The sequence below is a fragment of the Microtus pennsylvanicus genome, chromosome 7 (genome assembly GCF_037038515.1).
Source record: "Microtus pennsylvanicus isolate mMicPen1 chromosome 7, mMicPen1.hap1, whole genome shotgun sequence".
Classification (NCBI taxonomy): Eukaryota; Metazoa; Chordata; class Mammalia; order Rodentia; family Cricetidae; genus Microtus; species Microtus pennsylvanicus.
In genome coordinates, this window is record NC_134585.1 from 52904096 (window position 1) to 52922825 (window position 18730).

Here is an 18730-nt window from a genome sequence, read left to right on the forward strand (position 1 = left end):
TCCAAGAGAGGGTTTCTCTGTAGGTATGGAGCCTGTCCTGAAACTAACTCTTATAAAGCAGGTTGGCCTCAAACTCACAGAGATCCACCTGCCTCTGCTTCCAAGTGCTGGGATTAAACCACCGCCTGGCTTATTATGTTTATTTATGTGTGTGTATGTATATCTATGTGAGTGGATACTACGTGCACACAGTGCCCAAGGAGGCCAAAAAAGGGTGTTAGAACAAGTGATTGTGAGCTGGGAACAGAACTGTGGTCCTCTGAAATGACAATGAGTCCCTCTCAAAAAAGGAGGGAGGTGTCACAGGGAGAAAACAGTCTCCAGCAAAGGCAATGAGAAAATCAAATGATTTTCTTCAAAACAAATTTAGAGCCAGTACATAGTAATGCACACCTTTAATGTCAGCACTCAGGAGGCAGACCCAGACAAATTTCTAAGTTTGAAGCCACCTTGGTCGAGAGAGCAAGTTCTAGGACAGCAATGGCCCCCGCTTGATAGAGACTGAAAGGGAGGACAGAGCTCTCCTGAAGTCAGAAGAAATCTCAAAGGCTGATCTCAGAACTACCTCTTCAAAGGACCCCCAAACTAGATCAGATCCATTGTCAGTACAGTTCATAACCCCAGAACACTGCTGAAGCACTACAGTAGACAGCTGGATGCCATCAGGAAAAGGTATCGACAAGAAGCCTTCCCAGTGACTGTGGGTTCCAAGACTTCCCTTCCCTGAGCATGAACAGCAACAGCAGAGCTTGCTCATCTCTCGAGGATAGCAAAAGAACAGGTTTCACTAAAGTAATGAAGCTGGTCTCACAAACAATTAACAATAAACTGGATGGGGAAAGGGTACAATACTCACAATATTATAAAATTGCCATATATAAAACATCAATTTTTAAGAAAAATGTGAGACTTGTGAAGAAATCAGACAGTTACAGGGGAACCCCAGTAAGATTAACAAAAGACTATATATAAGATGTGTCTAAGGAATGATCCAATTAAGTATACATGTTAATGGATTTACAGACATCTACAATGAAAAGTCTTGAAGGATGTATTCCAAAAAGTAAATTGCATTCTTTAAATGACAGAAACAAAGACTAAACACATTAGAGAACATTCCCAACATCATGCTAAGTGAATCTAACAAGAGCACATGCTATTTCATCAACCACATCCTAAGATGAAAAGATTAACAGAAGTAGAAAGAAAAGCATACTCGTGAAAGTGGTTTTAAGCTGTAAGAAACAGATAAGCAATTTAACATCTGGAGTATTCTTGTACCACACTTCACACACAGGTCAGTCCTACCTGTTGCAGGACATATGCAGTGCAGTTTATATAAACACACAGATGCTACAAGAAATTAAAATCTGCACAGATGTACTTCAATCAACCAATCCTAACCAAACTTAAAAGCCTTTCACAGATACACTTACTGTATTCTTTGCCAATTCACATGAGAAAAAGGCTTTCAAAAAACTGGGTTTCCAAATAGCCTTAAACAAAAATGGAAAAGTAGTTTTCCAATCTTACATTACTTAACCCTCAACAGTATACAAAACAGGGAGGTAGCTGGAAATAGAGCGCCTCCTCTTAGTTTCTGTTCATTCTCCGTGAGTCACACTCCCATCAATCCGATTACAGTTAAGAAATGGTCAGCTACGCCAAAAAGCATCTGCCATCCCAAGCTTCAGACACTGTAAATATGAACACAGTTCTTAATACCCACCAAGTCAAGAAGTAATTTCTAGACAGCCCAGGAGCCAAAAAAGGCCCTGCGTAGACTGCGGGGTGAGGAAATAGTCCAATAACCAAATCCCACAAGCTAACAAGCTGCACATGATAACAATGTTATCGTAACCAAATTTATCTTGGTTTCTGGGCAACAGAATGATATTAATTATGAATTTAACCAGAAGGAAGCAAGGAAAAGGTAGGGAAAAGCCTGAATTAAAGACAATGCCTAATGTAGTTCACACACTTTTTAAATGAAAATTTCTGAGAGCCTAGAATTTGGCTCTAGGCTCATTTACTCCCACTCTGATCAGCTGGGATTCCTACCTCACACCCAGTACCTGCGCAACACTTATCAAGGAGGGTGAGGAACTGGCAACTGACAGTCATGTAAAAGCCACCTAATGCCAAAATGCTACAATAGATCAAACATAGTACGCTAGGTCAAATGCCATGCTTTGTAAAGTTTTTTAAAGTGTATTTTTCCTATAACTACTCTGAAATGCTTAGGGAGAATATACAAAAGTTGTTTTTGTTTGTTCCAGAACAATAAATAAACTGAAGAGTAACAGCAAAATAGGAATTGCCAGTTCAGAGTCACCACCAGAGCTGACAACCATGAAGTTTTCCTGAGAACGCACAACTAATTCTTGGACATGGGATGAAAAAACATGCCTTGCTTCTTCCAGCTGCTTCTCTCTTGCTTTCCTCTTAGCCTTCTTTCCTTGAGTATTAGCTAGGCGCGCTCGAGCCTCGGAAAGCATCTCAAGTTCATCTGCAAAAGTAAAGACAAAGAAACGTAAATTCCTCTCCAACATCAGCAGCCAAGCACACCTGAATGCTTACAACGACAGACAAGAACATGAATGTCCTCACCACTGGTACAAGATAAAGAAAACTTGTGAAATCAGAGAAAGTCAGGTTACAAATCATCCCATCACTAACTTGCTAGCTATGTAAGCCTGGTTGCATATTTACTCTGTGAATGTTTCCCTTTAAAAAAAAGAATAAGGCAGCCGGGTGGTGGTGGCGCACGCCTTTAATCCCAACACTCGGGAGGCAGAGGCAGGCGGATCTCTGTGAGTTCGAGACCAGCCTGGTCTACAAGAGCTAGTTCCAGGATAGGCTCCAAAACCACAGAGAGACCCTGTCTCGAAAAACCAAAAAAGAAAAAAAAAAAAAAGAATAAGGCATCCTACTTCAGAGATACTGAGAAGAGCTAAGGAAAATGAAGCTATCGAGCATGCAGCAGGTATTCACACTCACTAGAAGCTCTACTATAACATCCTTATCATCAGCAAACTGCACATAACAAATAGAGAAACCCTACAATAACTACTCATGGGGCTCTGACAGCCATCCATGCAACAAGACTGTGAAGCCTGAAAATGTGAGCCTATTTCCACCTAGACCAAAGGTCAAAGAGTCAGAACTTACCTCTAGTTCCTTCAAGGGTATTGTGTTTCTATCTCAAAGGTCCCACCTAGATTTAGATCAGAGTTCTGTTCTCTCAAGATTAACTGTCGATATAGCCTGAGACCTTCAATTGGCATGTTCATTTCCTAGCATCGTGTTAATGAAGTTTTTTGTCCTTTTGGAGTCAGGGGTATTTAAAGCAATTGGAAATTAAACGCAGGTGAATTTCAGTACTCACTGGAATTCCCTCCCGATGTTTCTCCGTCTTATTATTTTCATATTTTTTACTATATTCCTAAAGCCCCATGCCTCTACCCTGACAAAAGGTATTTTTGTGAAGCTGGTCCCCAACACACAAGACTTAAGATTCCACCCACATCACTGTCCTCCTCTACTCTTCCTTCAGTAAGAACACGGGAGGGCCTGGTGCCTACAGCTTTAAGGTTTCCTAAGTCACAAGGATGTCTGCAGCTAGTCACTAACTAGTTACCCTTGGGAACTTTTGCATTCAGACTTTTAAATCTGAAAAACTACTGTATGCCTGCAGAAAGGTGAAGTAGATAACTACTCTCCACCCACAACAGGGGCGAATCAAGCTCAGAGAGCCTGTGTGACAGGCTGAGGTCAAACATATAGTAAACAGCAGAGGCAGACCCTCTACTCCTGACGCACTACCTCACAGAACTGCAGTGTGCTTCCAGCAGTGTCTTGCAGTGCAGCCCTTAAGTGGAGAAGAAATCAGCCTAAAGTCAAAGAAACACTGAGATCCAATACACTAGTTTGCTGTCTCTCTCTAGAAAGAGAATGAGAAACAGGATCCTGAAAACTCAGCACTCATCTCCGGGACATCTGCCTACTACACAACTCAATTCATCTAAAGAAATGAAGAAATGGAAAGTAGTATCAGCCAAAAACCCACAGTTACTCTGTAATTTTAGAAAAAGGGGAGGTCAGACATAAATAGGGAGAAACTTAGAATAATAACCTCTGATAAAACTGGCATCTAAAAAGTCAGGAGTTCAAGCAGGAACTACAAAGAGTAAGGTAGGCTGGAGTCATCTACAGTTAAAGTGCTTCCAAGCATCCACTTACCCTCATCCATGTCAATCGGATCGGGCCGAGCTGGTTTTGTTTCTGGATTTGGATCGATCTCTCCAGGTTTTAGTTTCCGGGGGTCATCTATTGTTTCTTCTTCATTGTCCCTTTGGGCAGTTTTGTCCCTGGGCAGAGGGGGAGGACACAGACCAAATGAGTTAATCACCATATCACACCATTTGGTATGAGAATTATCAAGGTACCTAGCTCTGGTACTCTTTCTTTGCTAAAATAACCAATAGATGAGCTTTATGAAAAGCAGCATCTTTACTAATGCTTCACATGAATAAAGTAGCATGAAAATTCTCTAATTTCAGTGAAATTCATGATGAAAACAAGCAGTCCTTACAAATGCAGAACATTCAGACAAAAAGACATTACTGGAACAGAACAAAAACATCCTAATAAATCCTCAGTAGAGTTGGTGCCAGGTGACCCTTATGACCTCACTCATTCTCTCGCTTTTCTAAGATGAGATAGCTTGAATACTTTGTAAATTATCCTTTTAAAGGGGAAACAGAAGACATACTATCCTCAACCATGTGACATTTGGAACAGAGAATTCAATGTCTTTAGTTTCTCTGGCTTTAATCACAGTCATAATTAAGCTGGAAGTGCTGTTAAGTTTGTTCAACACAATAACACATGTCCATATTCTTCAAGATGCTCTAAGAGGTCCACTTACAGGAGGAACTCATAGTGTTCCAAGCACTGGGCTGCTGTTCTTCCAATAATGGGCGCGATGGTCCGCCACTGCGTTGGCATCAGCTTGGCCAAGTGCAGGAGTTTTTCCTCCTCTTCTCGAGACCATTCAGTTTTTTTAATACTTGGGTCCAGCCATTCATACCTAATAGAGACAACATTTCAAACTAAATTAGTCAGTTACCCAGACTAAATCTACAGTTTACATATAAGATATACCGACTGTTAAAATCACATGCTCTCATCTTCAATTACTAACACTAGTCTTTCTGACAAGAGAATATTCACTGTAAAGTTAAGCTTACTCATCCTCCCCTCTTCACATTACAGTGTATTTTACGTATGTAAAATTAGTAATACTTAAAAATCTAATTTGATTGAAATGCAATCATACATCTTCTTTTCCAACTAGTACTTCTTTTTATTTGTTCTTAACTTTCTCCTGGTTTTTTGGGGGTTTTTTTGGGGGGGGGAGGACACGATTTCTCTGTGTAGCCCCAGCTGTCCTGAAACTCACTCTGTAGACCAGGCTAGTGTTGAACTCAAGATCTGCCTGCCTCTGCCTCTGCCTCTGCCTCCCACATTAGGCTTAATGGCTTCCACCGCCATACCTGCATTTGTTCTTTTCCAGAAGTTCTGAAATTATCTAGAAACAAGCAGCACCTTGTATTTTCTGTATTACAACTTCACTGTACTTTCTATGTCTGAGTCTCACAATACCCTGACTACCTCTCTAAGTGTCTGGCTTAAACACTCAATGTTCAGCACTGTATGCTTTCACCTGCTGTACTTTTAAATTTAAAGTAAAACTACTACATCCTCCGTCTTCTACTGTCCGCTCCATCTGCCTGTCTATCACGTGGTTAGCTGGATGAGAGTCCTCTCCTCCACTGGGGCTGGAGCTGGAATGGAGCTTAAAGTCACTGGGAAAAGGGAATCAAACTACTGCAACCTGAGAACCTCTTTCTGCTCTGCACCTGACCCTTCCCATCATCCAGAAGCCTGAGAAATGGGGTCACTTCATACAACTCAAAGAACGCAGGCTGCAGCTGGGGCCTATTCATTCAAGCCCAGACAGAACACACACCGGTGTCCACTACTCTGTGACTTAATAAGGTGACACTACAAGTGGAATGCTGGCATCTGTTGCATTTAGTGCGCAAATATACAATATTGCAATCCTATTACAAGGAAACCAATCAAGACCTGACCAAGAAAATCAAGCATTGTTTAGTATTATTATTTTTGGGGGAAAGCAAGTCCTAAAACATCCAATTTATAAACTTTCAGAACACAACTCATTCACTGAGCTGAGGCCCAGCTATCTCTTTTATAAGATTTTGTATTTTGTCTCACAAGGCATTCTCAAATAAATACTCAAACTCACTTAGACAGGGCTTCACAACCCATCAGTACTAAGTACTACTATGCTAAACTGTGAGAAAACAGACAAGGTAAAAGGGAGAAAGAAAATGGTTTGTTTAAGACCACATAGGAAGCCCATCTCTCTCCATACTTTCCTCTCTATCACAGTCCTTGCTCTTCGCAGGGATGTTTCAAAGAGACCCTTCATTCCTCACACTCAGGATCCTGTTGTGTTCCACTTACTGGCTGGTACATACCATCTGGCTTTGCACTGCTTTGCTGATTTCCTATGCAGCAATGAGGCAATCCTAGACCACTGGTTTTTCCCATATTTCATTACCGCTGCTTTCAAAATTTCATCCTAAAAGAGTTGCCAAAGAGAGTACATTCAGTCACAAGCCTCCAAATGAGAAAAGACAAAATTTAAATTAACTCTTACAGATTTCCTATAAAGATATACACAATCATTTAGAAAAAGGGGGTGTGAAAACTTCATTAACAGTTAATGATAAATAGCATAAAAGAATCAGAAGGAGGTGACTGGAGAGCTAGCTCAGTGGTTAAGAGCATGCACTTCTTTGCAGGAGACCTGACGTCAGGCAGCTTACCAGCTCCAGCTCCAAGGACCCAAAGCCTTGAGCTCCTGAAGGCAGCTGTATTCATGTGAACATGCCCATACACAGACACACACTTCTTTTTTAAAAGATTTATTTACTTATTATGTATACAACATTCCTTTCATGTGTGCCTGTAGGCCAGAAGTGGGCACCAGATCTCATTATAGATGGCTGTGAGCCACCATATGGTTGCTGGGAATTGAACTCAGGACCTCTGGAAGAGCTCTTAACCACTGAGCCATCTCTCCAGCCCGACACACACTTTTTTTATTATTTTTTTTTCACACACTTTATTTAAAAAATAAAAATAATCTTTTGTGGAGGCCTGAAAATGTGAGCCTATTTCCACCTGAACCAAAAGGTACTCTTTTAGGGTCAGGGTATTTAAAGCAATTGGAAATTAAACACGGGCAAATTTCAGTACTCACTGGAATTCCTTCCCGATACTATCCTATATGATTCTCCGTTTTATGATGTTCATTCGCATCTTTATATTCTTTACTATATTTCTAAATCCCCATGCCTCTACCCTGGCAAAAGGTATTTTTGTTGAGACTGTTGGTCCCCAACAATCTTTGTTTTTTAAGAAAAAAAAAATCCTTTGAAGGACATTTTACCTGCCCTCTCAATAAACTGGAAGTAGAAAAAGTCAGTGCTGAAAACACTACTTTATGACAGACTCACGGAGATTACCTCTCAGTGTGCACCTGTCATTCTCCTCACAAAGGTAAAGTTCGCATATATATATTTACTCAAAAAAAAATAAAAAAGTTTTCTGAATATCTACCTTGAACCAGGTTTTGAGTACTCTGGAAAAGAGAGCCAAAGATGTCCTATCCAGGCCTCAAGAAGCAACCTAGACTATAATTCAACATGACATTTCTCTCCAGCACCCTACTTACCACAACAGCCCAGGAATGCACGGCTTCCTCCATCTCAGTCAGTTCTCCCTGCGTACTCCAATCTCCAAATGCTCTTTCACCAGGGTACCCAAAACACATCCCAAACCAGGTCAACCTGCCAGGCGAACTCAGACACCAGAGCTCACAGTCATAATGAATGCAGCTGAGCACTTTAGTGTCGGGTTTTTCCACAAGGAAATTGAACTGCAAGCCTTGTCCTTGAGCCTCTCCACTCCATCTTTCATTGCTAGTTGGGAGAAGGCTCACCTGGTATGCATGAAGTCCTGGGTTTGAGTCCCAAGAGACTATGCATGGTACACACTTGTAATCGTAGCACTGGAGGTAGAGGCTAGGGGATCATCTACATACCAAGTTCAAAGCCACTCTGGGCTCCATGAGACCATAGCTCCAAAACACACACACCTGAAAGGTTTTGACCAACACAGAGGAATCCTGCTGCTACTTGACTTTGTGATTCTGCTTCTGCCTCAGAAGTCATCTCTTCTTTAATTTAAATAGACTCAATGCAGGCAGGTCCCTTCTCAGTGCCTTCATTTGTGACTTTAATGAAGTTTTTCTATACTTCAACCAACGTGTATACACAGGAGGTACCTATCCCACAAGACTGATTCCCAAACATCACCAAGCAACCTTCTTCATACTAATTCTATAATACCAAAGTCTGGTCCTCTTGCAGTGATGTCTGATGAGGAAACAACAACCCGTTTTTACTGAAAGTCTACTAATGGGCCAAGCAGTGTTCTCAATATTTCAAACTACTAACTCCCTGCAAGAGGTAAGCAGTGTTTTTGACTTAGTTTTTAAAAAAATGAGTAAACTGGGGCCAGGCAGTGGTGGTGCACGCCTTTAATCCCAGCACTCGGGAGGCAGAAGCAGATGGATCTCTGTAAGTTTGAGGCCAGCCTGGTCTACAAGAGCTAGTTCCAGGACAGTGAGGGCTGTTAACACAGAGAAACCCTGTCTTAAAGAAAAAAAAATGAGTAAACTGAGACTTAGAGAAGCTAAAGTCCCCTGAAGTGCTTGCAAAAACAAAATAAGCTGTAGCAAATGAAAATGGGTGCCTGGAACTAGCTCTTGTAGACCAGGCTGGCCTCGAACTCACAAAGATTTGCCTGCCCCTGCCTCCCAAGTGCTGGGATTAAAGGTGTGTGCCCAGGGACATCTAACTCTTAACAGGACAAAGACTCAAAAGAAGTGTTCTGAGCTAAGTCTGGAGGATGGTCACAAAGATGGCAAGCAATAAGGAAGATATCTCAATAAGGCACAGACATAGGGTATTCATACGTTCAGTGCATTTGATTAAATGCACGAAAAGTTAATTTCTATTTTACTTCCTTTCTTCTCCCGTTCCGCTCACCCGTGGCATGATCTACTACATTTCTGGAAGCAAATATGTAGTTTGTCATAACTGGCTCCTATCCCGGCAAGGGCGGTGCAAGGTAAGAGACAAGACCCTGGGATCTGCAGAGCGGACAGATACGCCCCTGTATCAGAGAAGCAGAGAGGTGCAGGCGAAAACGCGCCACCTGCCCCACTGTAAGGAAGTCAATGAAAAACAAAAGTTACAGCCAAAGCGACTTCTATCAGAGCGAAGCACTGGGTAAGAGCCAAGAAAGAAAGGAGCTGGAGAAAAACTACGCTTCCGCCAAGTACAGTCTAGGCAGCCACGGTGTCCCAGGGGAGAGTGAGGGGGCGCGTCCCTAACTGAACAAATAAGTGTCCAAGGGCCTAGCAGATGCCAGGCGGCGAGCGCGGGGCGACAAGTCGCGACCTCGCTCCCCCCCCGAGGTGCGCAGGTGAGGCGCGGCCGCACCCACGCAGGGCAAGGATCCCCGGGGGCCCGCACAGTTGCGGCGCCCCACGGAGACCCCGCGGGACAGCCACGGCGCCCCGCGCGTGCGCACAAGCTACCGGACCCGGCTGAGGGCAGCGGACGGCGGGAAAAGCTGCCTTACCTCGGTATTCCTCCAGACGCCTCCTTTGATCATAATCCGAGGCATCTTGGCGGCGGAGTGTCCCGGCAAGCGGCCGAGAGGAGCTTCGAGAAAGTAGTAACGGCGCTCCGGTTACGGGACGCAAAGAGGCCACTTCCTCCAAGAGCGACCTTCGGCTTTGAAGAGGTCTGCGCAGGCGCGGCTCGGGGCAGCCCGGTAAATCTCGCGAGATCTCAAGGGCCGAAGGGAAAAGACGCGGTTTGTTTGGAACCTTAAGACTGACAGAAAATCATCAAACCGCTGGGGCCAAAGCGCCCGACGTCGCGCGCAGTTCCGAGACAGGTTGGAGGAAAACAAAACTCTCGCGAGATGACAGAGGTGGAACTTGTCTGGGAGCGCAGGGAAGGGATTGATCCTGGCGTCACGCGGGGGCGGGCAGAGGGAATGTCAGGGGCGTGGCGTTCCCACCCCGGGCGGACCCGTAGACAGCGTGGTTAAGTTGTTGAAGGGAGCGCGGGCCGTGCGGGGCGTCACGGCGATCCTCACGGGTCCTTCGCGGGATCCTCGGGGAAGCGCAGCCAGCAGGGCCGAGTGCTGGGTGCGGGACCCCTTGCTTCCGTGAGATCGTCCATCTGAGCGACGTGACTGCTCCCCCAAGACGTCCCTCGCCCTTCCAGGGCCACGCAAACTTCAGCGCAGCCCCCGAGGGGCTCAGAAAATGGTCTAGAACCCCACGGAAATGTCACGTCGGCGTCTTTCACTCGTCACTCGCCGTTTGGGCTCGGTCATTTGCCAGACTCTTGCCTCTGCAGTCTGGGTCGGCGGCGACTGAAGAGTGGGACGAAGGACTCGCTTGTTCGTAAATTCAGAGCCCGGCTGCGAGTCAGCAAAACCTCGGTAAGGTGTACATTGTCAAACCCTCTGCCGTCTCCTCTCCCTGTTCCCCACGCAGACTTCCTCACTATTCCAGAGCAGTTATTTGACGCCACCCCAGGTCGCTAGGGAAAAATAGTAGTTTAGGTTTTGGTTGTTGTTTGTGCTTCCGTTTGCCTCTTCGAGAAGACATGACCAATTTCCTGATTCGATTTGTTGTTGTTTTTTTCCCTTGAAATAAGAAATTGTATCAATTAAAAAAGGCACTGCTTTCTGTTGGAAAGGGGTAATGTATTAGGATACACATGGATTTAGCCAGCTACAGTCCCATTTCACTCAGCTCTGTCAACTGGCAGTATGGCGGGTGGGAAGCTGTTTTCCGCCTCTGGGACTCTCTTTGCAATGCTTCCTTGTAGAGATGTATAACCCTTCGCTCCTGCCCACCATGCCAGCAACACATCTCTCAGTTATTATCACACCCAAAGGCACGCATGCATGCGCATATGCACACCAGTTGGCTGACCAGATCAAAGCAGAGCTAAAGACACCTCCCTGGGAATTTTTACAGCAGGATCCAAAAGAGGTCAGTGTGCCTGCTGGCCTATGAATCTCTAACCTCCCATTAGAGATTGTGGACTGCCTGTGTTTTGAACTATAGAGACAATGATGGAAAGAAAGGTCATCACAGATAAAGTGAAAAACAATCAAAACATAAACTCTAAAGACTTAGAAGTAGGTTCTGGCCTCAGCGTGGTCCCCTGGATCGAGATCATTCTCAAGTCGTAGCTGCTTCCACCGTCCCTTTTTGGATTCAGCCACTGGATTTAGGTATCCAATATTTGCAAGCAAGATCCCTTAATAAATCCACAGTTGGGTCAGTCCTCTCCCAGAGCACTGGAGTAGAATATTCCAGAGGTCCATGGTGATGGCTTCTTTCACTCAGGACCACCTCCATATCATGGGTCATCTTTCTGACAACTTGAAAAAGATGCCTCTACCATAAGACATGTTAATGTCACCTGCTAGTCAGTTATCTCAGAGGATTGGTGTTTTGAGAACAGACACTCTTCTGCAACCAGATCTACCATGTCTGTGGTGAAAATCTGAGTCAGATGCACCAACACTGCCCCTTTTATTGTGTGAACTGGGCCTCCAAATGATATGCTTGCCCCTTCTGAGCACAGCAGCCCTGTCAGCTGTCTTTGAACACCTGTGAACACATAGACTTTGTGCCCCTTCAGAATTCCATAGATGGAAAGTCTGGAACCCCTGAGATCAGCGCCCCACATCCAGAAACACCACACATAAATCTGCTATCATCACAGTGCCACTCCAGCCTCATCAGTCAGAATGAGATCCCAAAAAAGGGTTCCTCCAGCGCAGGGACTGTCACCATCAAGTAGCCAGACTGTTATCACTGTGAACCTTCAGCAAAGCAAGCTTTAGTTCACTTCTAAAGAGAACTGCGCCACGTCTTATCCAACATACTTTTCCTCAAATGTCCTCAGAAAATCAGTCACATGGAAAACTCCATAAATATGTTTCAGGATTTCACTTAAAAAAAAAAAAACATTCCCCATCCTCTACCAAAATTAAAGCCAATAACAAAAGCTGTTGTTAACATGTACATTTCATTTGGAAATACTGTAGTCTTCACACATGTGATCAAGTTAAGATGAGATCATACTGGTGTGGACCTAACTCTAGCCAGTGATCAGAGTCCTCACCAGAAAAGGCCTGTGCATGTCCAATTCTTACCCCATTCACCAAACTTCCTCTTACTACATTGTGATTTTAAGGTTTTTTAAGTGGCATGGAGGAATCTGCTCTAAAACAATTTACTTATGCCAGGCAGTGGTGGTACACACAATCCCTGCACTCAGGATGTAGAGGCAGGTGGATCTCTGTGAGTTTAAGGCCAGCCTGGTCTACAGAGCTGGTTCCAGGATAGCTTAAGGCTGTTACACAAAGAAAACCTGTCTCAAAAAAAAAAAAATACAATTTAGTTATGTACCAGAACATGCACATATGAAGTTCATTGGAGTGATTCTTGCAGCTATCATAGCTGCCACAGTTACCACTCCAGCTGTTCCAGTGGCCTTAACTCCTAGCCAAACCATAGCAACTGTAAATTTCTATTTTCAGAATGAACACTTTAAGATGGTGTTTAGTAACTGACTGCATCCTTCTGTGGTTTTCAGGACTTGATAGCTATTCTTGGTTATCAACTTGACTGTCTGTGGAATGATCTACAATCCAGAAATGGAGGACGCACCTATGAGAGATTTTTCTGCTTGGTTTGAAATGAATGAATCTACTTCTAGTCCAAGCCTTTGAGGTAGGAAGAAACTCACCTTTGATCTGGATCTTGAGGCTGGAAGACACAGGCCTTTAATTCAGATCTTGAGGTGGGAAGGCACACCTTTAATCTGGGCCACACCTTCTGCTGGAAGTCTATATAAGGACATAAAGGAAGGCAGCTTTTGCTGTTTGCCTGCTTCCCCTCGCCTAGCCCATCCGTTCTCTCACTGGCCTTGGAGCATACTTCTTTGGGATTCCAGCGAATGCAAAGACCAGCTGAGACACCAGCCTTGTAGGACTGAGCAGCTACTGAATTTGAACTGTCTGTTCACAGCTCGTCGTTGTGGGAGTAGCTGGACTGTAGCCTGTAAGTCATTCAGAGAGAGAGAGATTCGTTCTATAAGTTCTGTGACGCTAGAGAACTCTGACTAGTACAGATTTTAGTGCCAGCAGTGGTTCTAGAGAAAGAGAAGTATAAAGATGAATCTTTTAAGTATCTGGAATAGGCTTTTCAATTCACCAGCACCTTCAACTACAGCCACTCCCTCTCCTGGGATCTTGGAGAATGCTGAAAGCCCGTGGTGCGAACTATATTACAAACTTAAAGAGATAGAAGCATTTGATTATCCTGATTCACCAATTGTAAGCGACAGTGGATTTCACAACCTTGTATATGCAACTTTTGACAGTTTGGGGGAAAATAAGGAAAATAATGCTGCTGGTTGGTTTCTCTTACTATCTCTGGATAAACTGATAAAGGATAGGAATGAGCTCCGTGATAAAATTAACCAACTTCAGAAAATGAAGAAGGAGAACAAAGAACTTAGTGACAAAAATGACCAGCTCCAGATGCGAATAAATAGTCTAAAGGTTTCTAAGTGTGCCCTGGAAGAGAATTTTCTTGCCAGCAGCCACAGAACTCGAGTTGTGGAAAATCAAACTGAAGCCCTCATTATAAGGTTGGCTGAACTACAGCGAAAATCCACATCTCAGCCTCAGAGGGTGTCAGCGGTTAAAGTAAGGGCATTAGTTGGTAAAGAATGGGATCCTGTAACTTGGGATGGGGATGTGTGGGAGGACCCTATTAAAGCTGAGAACTTTGAACCCTCAGATTCTCAAGGGCTTATCTCACCTCAGGAAATAGTACCCTCGGCCCCACCCCTTGAAATACTGCCTTCTTCACCTTTTACTGAGGAAATTAATCCGTCATTGACGGCTAAACCAGCAGTGACTTTCTCTGAAGAAGATGCCAATCAAGGCAATACTGATGTCCTTGAGAGCCCACCAATAGCTCCTTCTAGATGTATAACTGGACCTAAAGCAAAGCAGGCTTCTAGAGGGGAGGTAGAAAGTGTAGTCCGTGAAGTGCACTACACTACTAAGGAGCTTAACGTGTTTGCTCATTCATTTAAGCAGAAGTCTGGGGAATATGTGTGGGAATGGGTTTTAAGGGTGTGGGATAATGGTGGAAGGAACATAAAACTAGATCAGGCTGAGTTTATTGACATGGGCCCTCTGAGTAAAGATTGTAGGTTTAATATGGAAGCTCGCACAGTTAAAAAGGGGGTCAAAAGTTTGTTTGAATGGTTGGTTGAAGCATTTATCAAAAGATGGCCTACTGAAAAGGAGTTGGAGATGCCTGATCTCTCCTGGCTTAGTGTTGATGAAGGGATTTTAAGGCTCAGGGAAATTGCAATGCTAGAGTGGGTGTATTGTGTAAAATCTGAACCTTCTCAATGGGAGGGTCCAGAAGACATGCCCTTCACTAGTCCTATAAGGCGCAAAATGGTGAGAGGGGCACCAGCACATTTGAAAAGCTTTGTGGTCGCCCTATTCCTCGTGCCAAACCTTAGGATTGGAGATGCTGCTGCTCAGTTGGATGAATTAAATGCAATGGGTTTAATTGGGCCCCAAGGTAGCAGGGACCAGGTGGCAGCACTGAATTGCCCAAGGCACGATGATCATAATTATCATATCGGCAGCATAGAAAAAACAATGTTCATAATGGCCTAACCAGTAATGTTCAGCACAGACAAAATGAATTTTATTTTGGCATGATTTGTATGGACCTTTGGTACTAACAATCATGGTGTTACCAGGTATGACATCAATAAAAAGCCTACTGCATTTCTCTCTGATCTGTATAAGCAAAAAAATTCTCAAACAAATGAAAGAAAGGCTATACTGGACCTTGACAAAAGACATTCTTGGCCAGTGAATCAATTTCCAGACTTGAGTCAGTTTGCAGACAGAGAACCTCTTAAATAAAGGGATGGCCAGGTTCCCCTAAGGAAAGAGCCTGAAAAGATAGCTAAAAGCTTTACAGTTAGTCTTTCTCCAGGCTTCCCTGCAATGGACCTACGGCCTTTTACAAGGGCAACTGTACACTGAGGGAAAGGAAACAATCAGACTTTCCAGAGTCTATTCTATGCTTGTCCTGAATTGACGTTGATTCCAGGAGATCCCAAGAAACACTAGCCCTCCAATTAAAGGAGGGTTAATAGAGGCTCTATTAACCCATAATGGATTAATAGAGGACAGGTGATTAATGGAATTTTGGCTGAAGTCCAACTCACAGTAGGTCCCCAAACTCATCTTCTAGTTATTTCCCCAGTACCAGAACGTGTAATTGGGATAGATATACTTAGAAGTTGGTACAAATGTCACATTGGTTTCCTGACCTATGGCGTGGGGGCTAATATCATTAGAAAGACTAAATGGAAGCCTTTAGAATTCCAGAGGCAATTGCCAAAGAAAATAGTGAATCAGAAACAATAACACATCCCTGGAGGAACTGCAGAAACTAGTGCCACCATCAAGGATGTGAAAGATACAGGGGTGGTAGTTCCCACACATCTCCATTTAGCCCTCCTATCTGGCCAGTGTGGAAGACAGGTATGAGTTATCATGTAAGTGCTCACCAAAAGGTGACTTCAGCTGAGGAGGAGTTCAGTAATCAAGTAGTAAGACCCATTCTCTGGACAGTTAGCCTCTTTCCCCAGCCATTCCTGCCATTGCCCACTGGGCCCATGAACCAAGCAGCCATGAAGGCAGAGATGGGAGTTGTGCATGGGCTCAACATGGACTTCCATGCACCAAGGCTGACCTGGCTACAGCTGCTTCTGACTGCCAGATATGCCAATAACAGAGACCAACACTGAGCTCCAGATATGGCACCATTCCCCAAGTTGACCGGCCAGCCCCCTGGTGATAGGTTGACTACGTTGAACCACTTCCTCTGTGGAAAGGACAACGCTTTGCCCTCACTGGAGTAGATACTTATTCTGGTTATGACTTTGCCTTTCCTGCACATAATGCTTCTGCCAAAATACCGTCTGTGGACTTAGAGAATGCCTGATCCACCGACATGGTAGTCCACACAGTATTGCTTCACCAGGGAACTCACTTCGCAGCCAGAGAAATGCAACGGTGGGCCCACAATCATCAGGAATCCACTGTTCCTAGCATGTTCCCCACCATCCTAAAACAACCAGCCTGATGATGGACTAGCCTTTTGAAAACACAGTTACAGTGCCAATTAGGTGGCAACAGCCTGGAGGACTGGGGCAGGGTTCTCCAAAAGGCCATACATGCTTTGAATCAACATCTAAATATGGTACAGTTTCTCCATGGATCTAGGGATCAAGAGGTAGAAAAGGGAATAATTCCACTTAGTATCACCCCTAGTGACCCACTAGGAAAAAATTTGTTTCCTGTTCCCGTGATCCTAAGTTCTGCTGACCTACAAGTTTTGGTTACAGACATTCCATTGTATTGGAAGCTCAGCTTCCCTCTGGTCACTTTGTGCTTCTAATGCCCTTAAACCAACAGGCTAAGAAAGGGGTAACAGTTTTAGGAGGGTGATTGATCCAGATTACCAAAGGGAAATTGGATTGCCTCTCTACAATGGAAGTAAGAAGGATTCTGTCTGAAGTACAGGAGATCCATTAGAGCATCTTTTGGTGCCACCATGTCCTGTGATTAAAGTCAATGGGAAATTTACAACAGCCTAATCCAGGCAGGATGACAAGGGATACAGATACCTCAGGAATGAAGGTATGGGTCTCTCCTCCAGAAAAAGAACCAAGACTTGCTAATGTGCTTGCCAAGGGTGGAGGAAATACAGAATGGGTAGGAGAGGAAGGTAGTTATAAATACCAGCCAAGGCCACGTGACCAGTTGCAAAAAATGAGGATTATAGTTGACATGAATATTTCTGCTGTATTTTGTTAACACATGTACAGATACTTGTGTTTTCTTTCAATTCCTTATATGTTGTAACATCAATTAAAAGAATACTAATAGGATGTCCCCCAAGGGACCTTGCCACATATTTTAAATTTATAATGTGTTTGTATTATATGAGGGATAGTTATATCATGTTAGGTGTAATTATGACCTGGTTAAATATATAATAAATGTGTTTGTGATTGTACATGAGATAGTTATAATGATTAGGCATATTATGACCTGGTTGTTCTCATTTGGAAATTAATCATGACCTAAAACGATATGATTGTGTGTCAAGTTAACAAGAGGTGGACTTGTAATGGCTATTCTAGGTTGTCAACTTGACTATATATGGAATGAACTACAATCTTGAAGTGGAAGGCACACCTGTAAGAGATTTTCTGCTTAGTTTGAAGTAGATGAGTACACTTCGCATCCAAACCTTTGAGGTAGGAATCCACCTCTGTTCTGGACCTTGAGGTGGGAAGGCACACCTTTAATCTGGGCTACACCTTCTTCTGGAAGTCTATATAAGGACATAAAGGAAGGCAGCTTTTGCTATTTGCCTGCTTCCCCTCGCCTAGCCCATCCGTTCTCTCACTGGCATTGGAGCATACTTCTTTGGGATTCCAGCGAATGCAAAGACCAGCTGAGACACCAGCCTTGTAGGACTGAGCAGCTACTGAATTTGGACTGTGTGTTCACAGCTCATCGTTGTTGGAGTAGCTGGGCTGCAGCCTGTAAGTCATTCTAATAAATCCCCTTTCTATAGAGTGAGATTCATTCCATGAGCTCTCTGACGCTTGAGAACCATGACTATGAATACACAAGGACTAAGTCTCAAGGTGTGATCTTTTACAGAGGTAGCCATTCTGATTGTCTTCCTTCTCAAAGTCTTATCATGCCTTTGCTAACGTTTCAAAAGGAATCGTGAAGGAAGTGGTGCAGATTTCAGGCTGGCCCTACAACACACCATGCCTTGACCAACCAGTGACCATCTAAATCAACATGCTTTTTCTTTAATAAAATAAAAAGGAGGAACTGTGGCAATGCATTGATAAAATAGCTCTTATATTCTAAGAGAATGGAGCTTTTGCTGGACCTCACAGCCAGAGTTAGTAATACACCTTGAGGTCACTTGAGACTGCTGTCCTACTATGTGCTCAGCCTATTTGTCTACTCTGCCTTTAAGAGAACAATGTAAGAGCCAACTTTACTTACCTTGAATCTCCCATGTAATCAACTTTTTTTGTTGTTGTTTGGTTTGGTTTCAGGTTGGCGGGGGAGGGGGTATTGTTTTTGAGACTGGGTTTTTATGTAGTCTTGACTGTCCTGGAACTTGCTATGTAGACCACACTGGCCTCCAGTTCACAGAGATCCTCCTGCCTCTGCCTCCCAAATACTGGGATTAAAGTGTGTACTACCATGTCCAGCCCATATGATCAACTTTTACAGATTAAGCTAATACATAGCTGTAATCTTGAGTTATCTACTCTTTCATGCATGTCTGTTTGTACATGTGTTATGATAGTCATCTGCT

The 18730-nt window shown here is 43.8% G+C and overlaps 1 protein-coding gene and 1 long non-coding RNA gene across 2 annotated transcripts in view; one reads left to right on the forward strand and one right to left on the reverse strand.

Moving 5' to 3' along the window:
• Cdc5l (cell division cycle 5 like) overlaps positions 1-9981 on the reverse strand; it is a 44047-nt gene extending 34066 nt beyond the window's left edge. The window contains exons 1-5 of the mRNA XM_075980700.1: positions 9808-9981; positions 6570-6673; positions 4931-5092; positions 4243-4370; positions 2410-2509 (exon numbers count right to left, since the gene is read on the reverse strand). Coding sequence (XP_075836815.1) covers positions 2410-2509; positions 4243-4370; positions 4931-5092; positions 6570-6673; positions 9808-9852 — 539 coding nt within the window. The 5' untranslated portion in view covers positions 9853-9981. The remainder of the gene's footprint in view (positions 1-2409; positions 2510-4242; positions 4371-4930; positions 5093-6569; positions 6674-9807) is intronic.
• Positions 9982-10009: 28 nt separating this feature from the next.
• Positions 10010-18406, forward strand: LOC142854675 (uncharacterized). The gene is made up of 2 exons (XR_012911359.1): positions 10010-10683; positions 12861-18406. It is a non-coding gene; the product is annotated as an uncharacterized LOC142854675 (long non-coding RNA).
• The last annotated feature ends 324 nt before the right edge of the window (positions 18407-18730 follow it).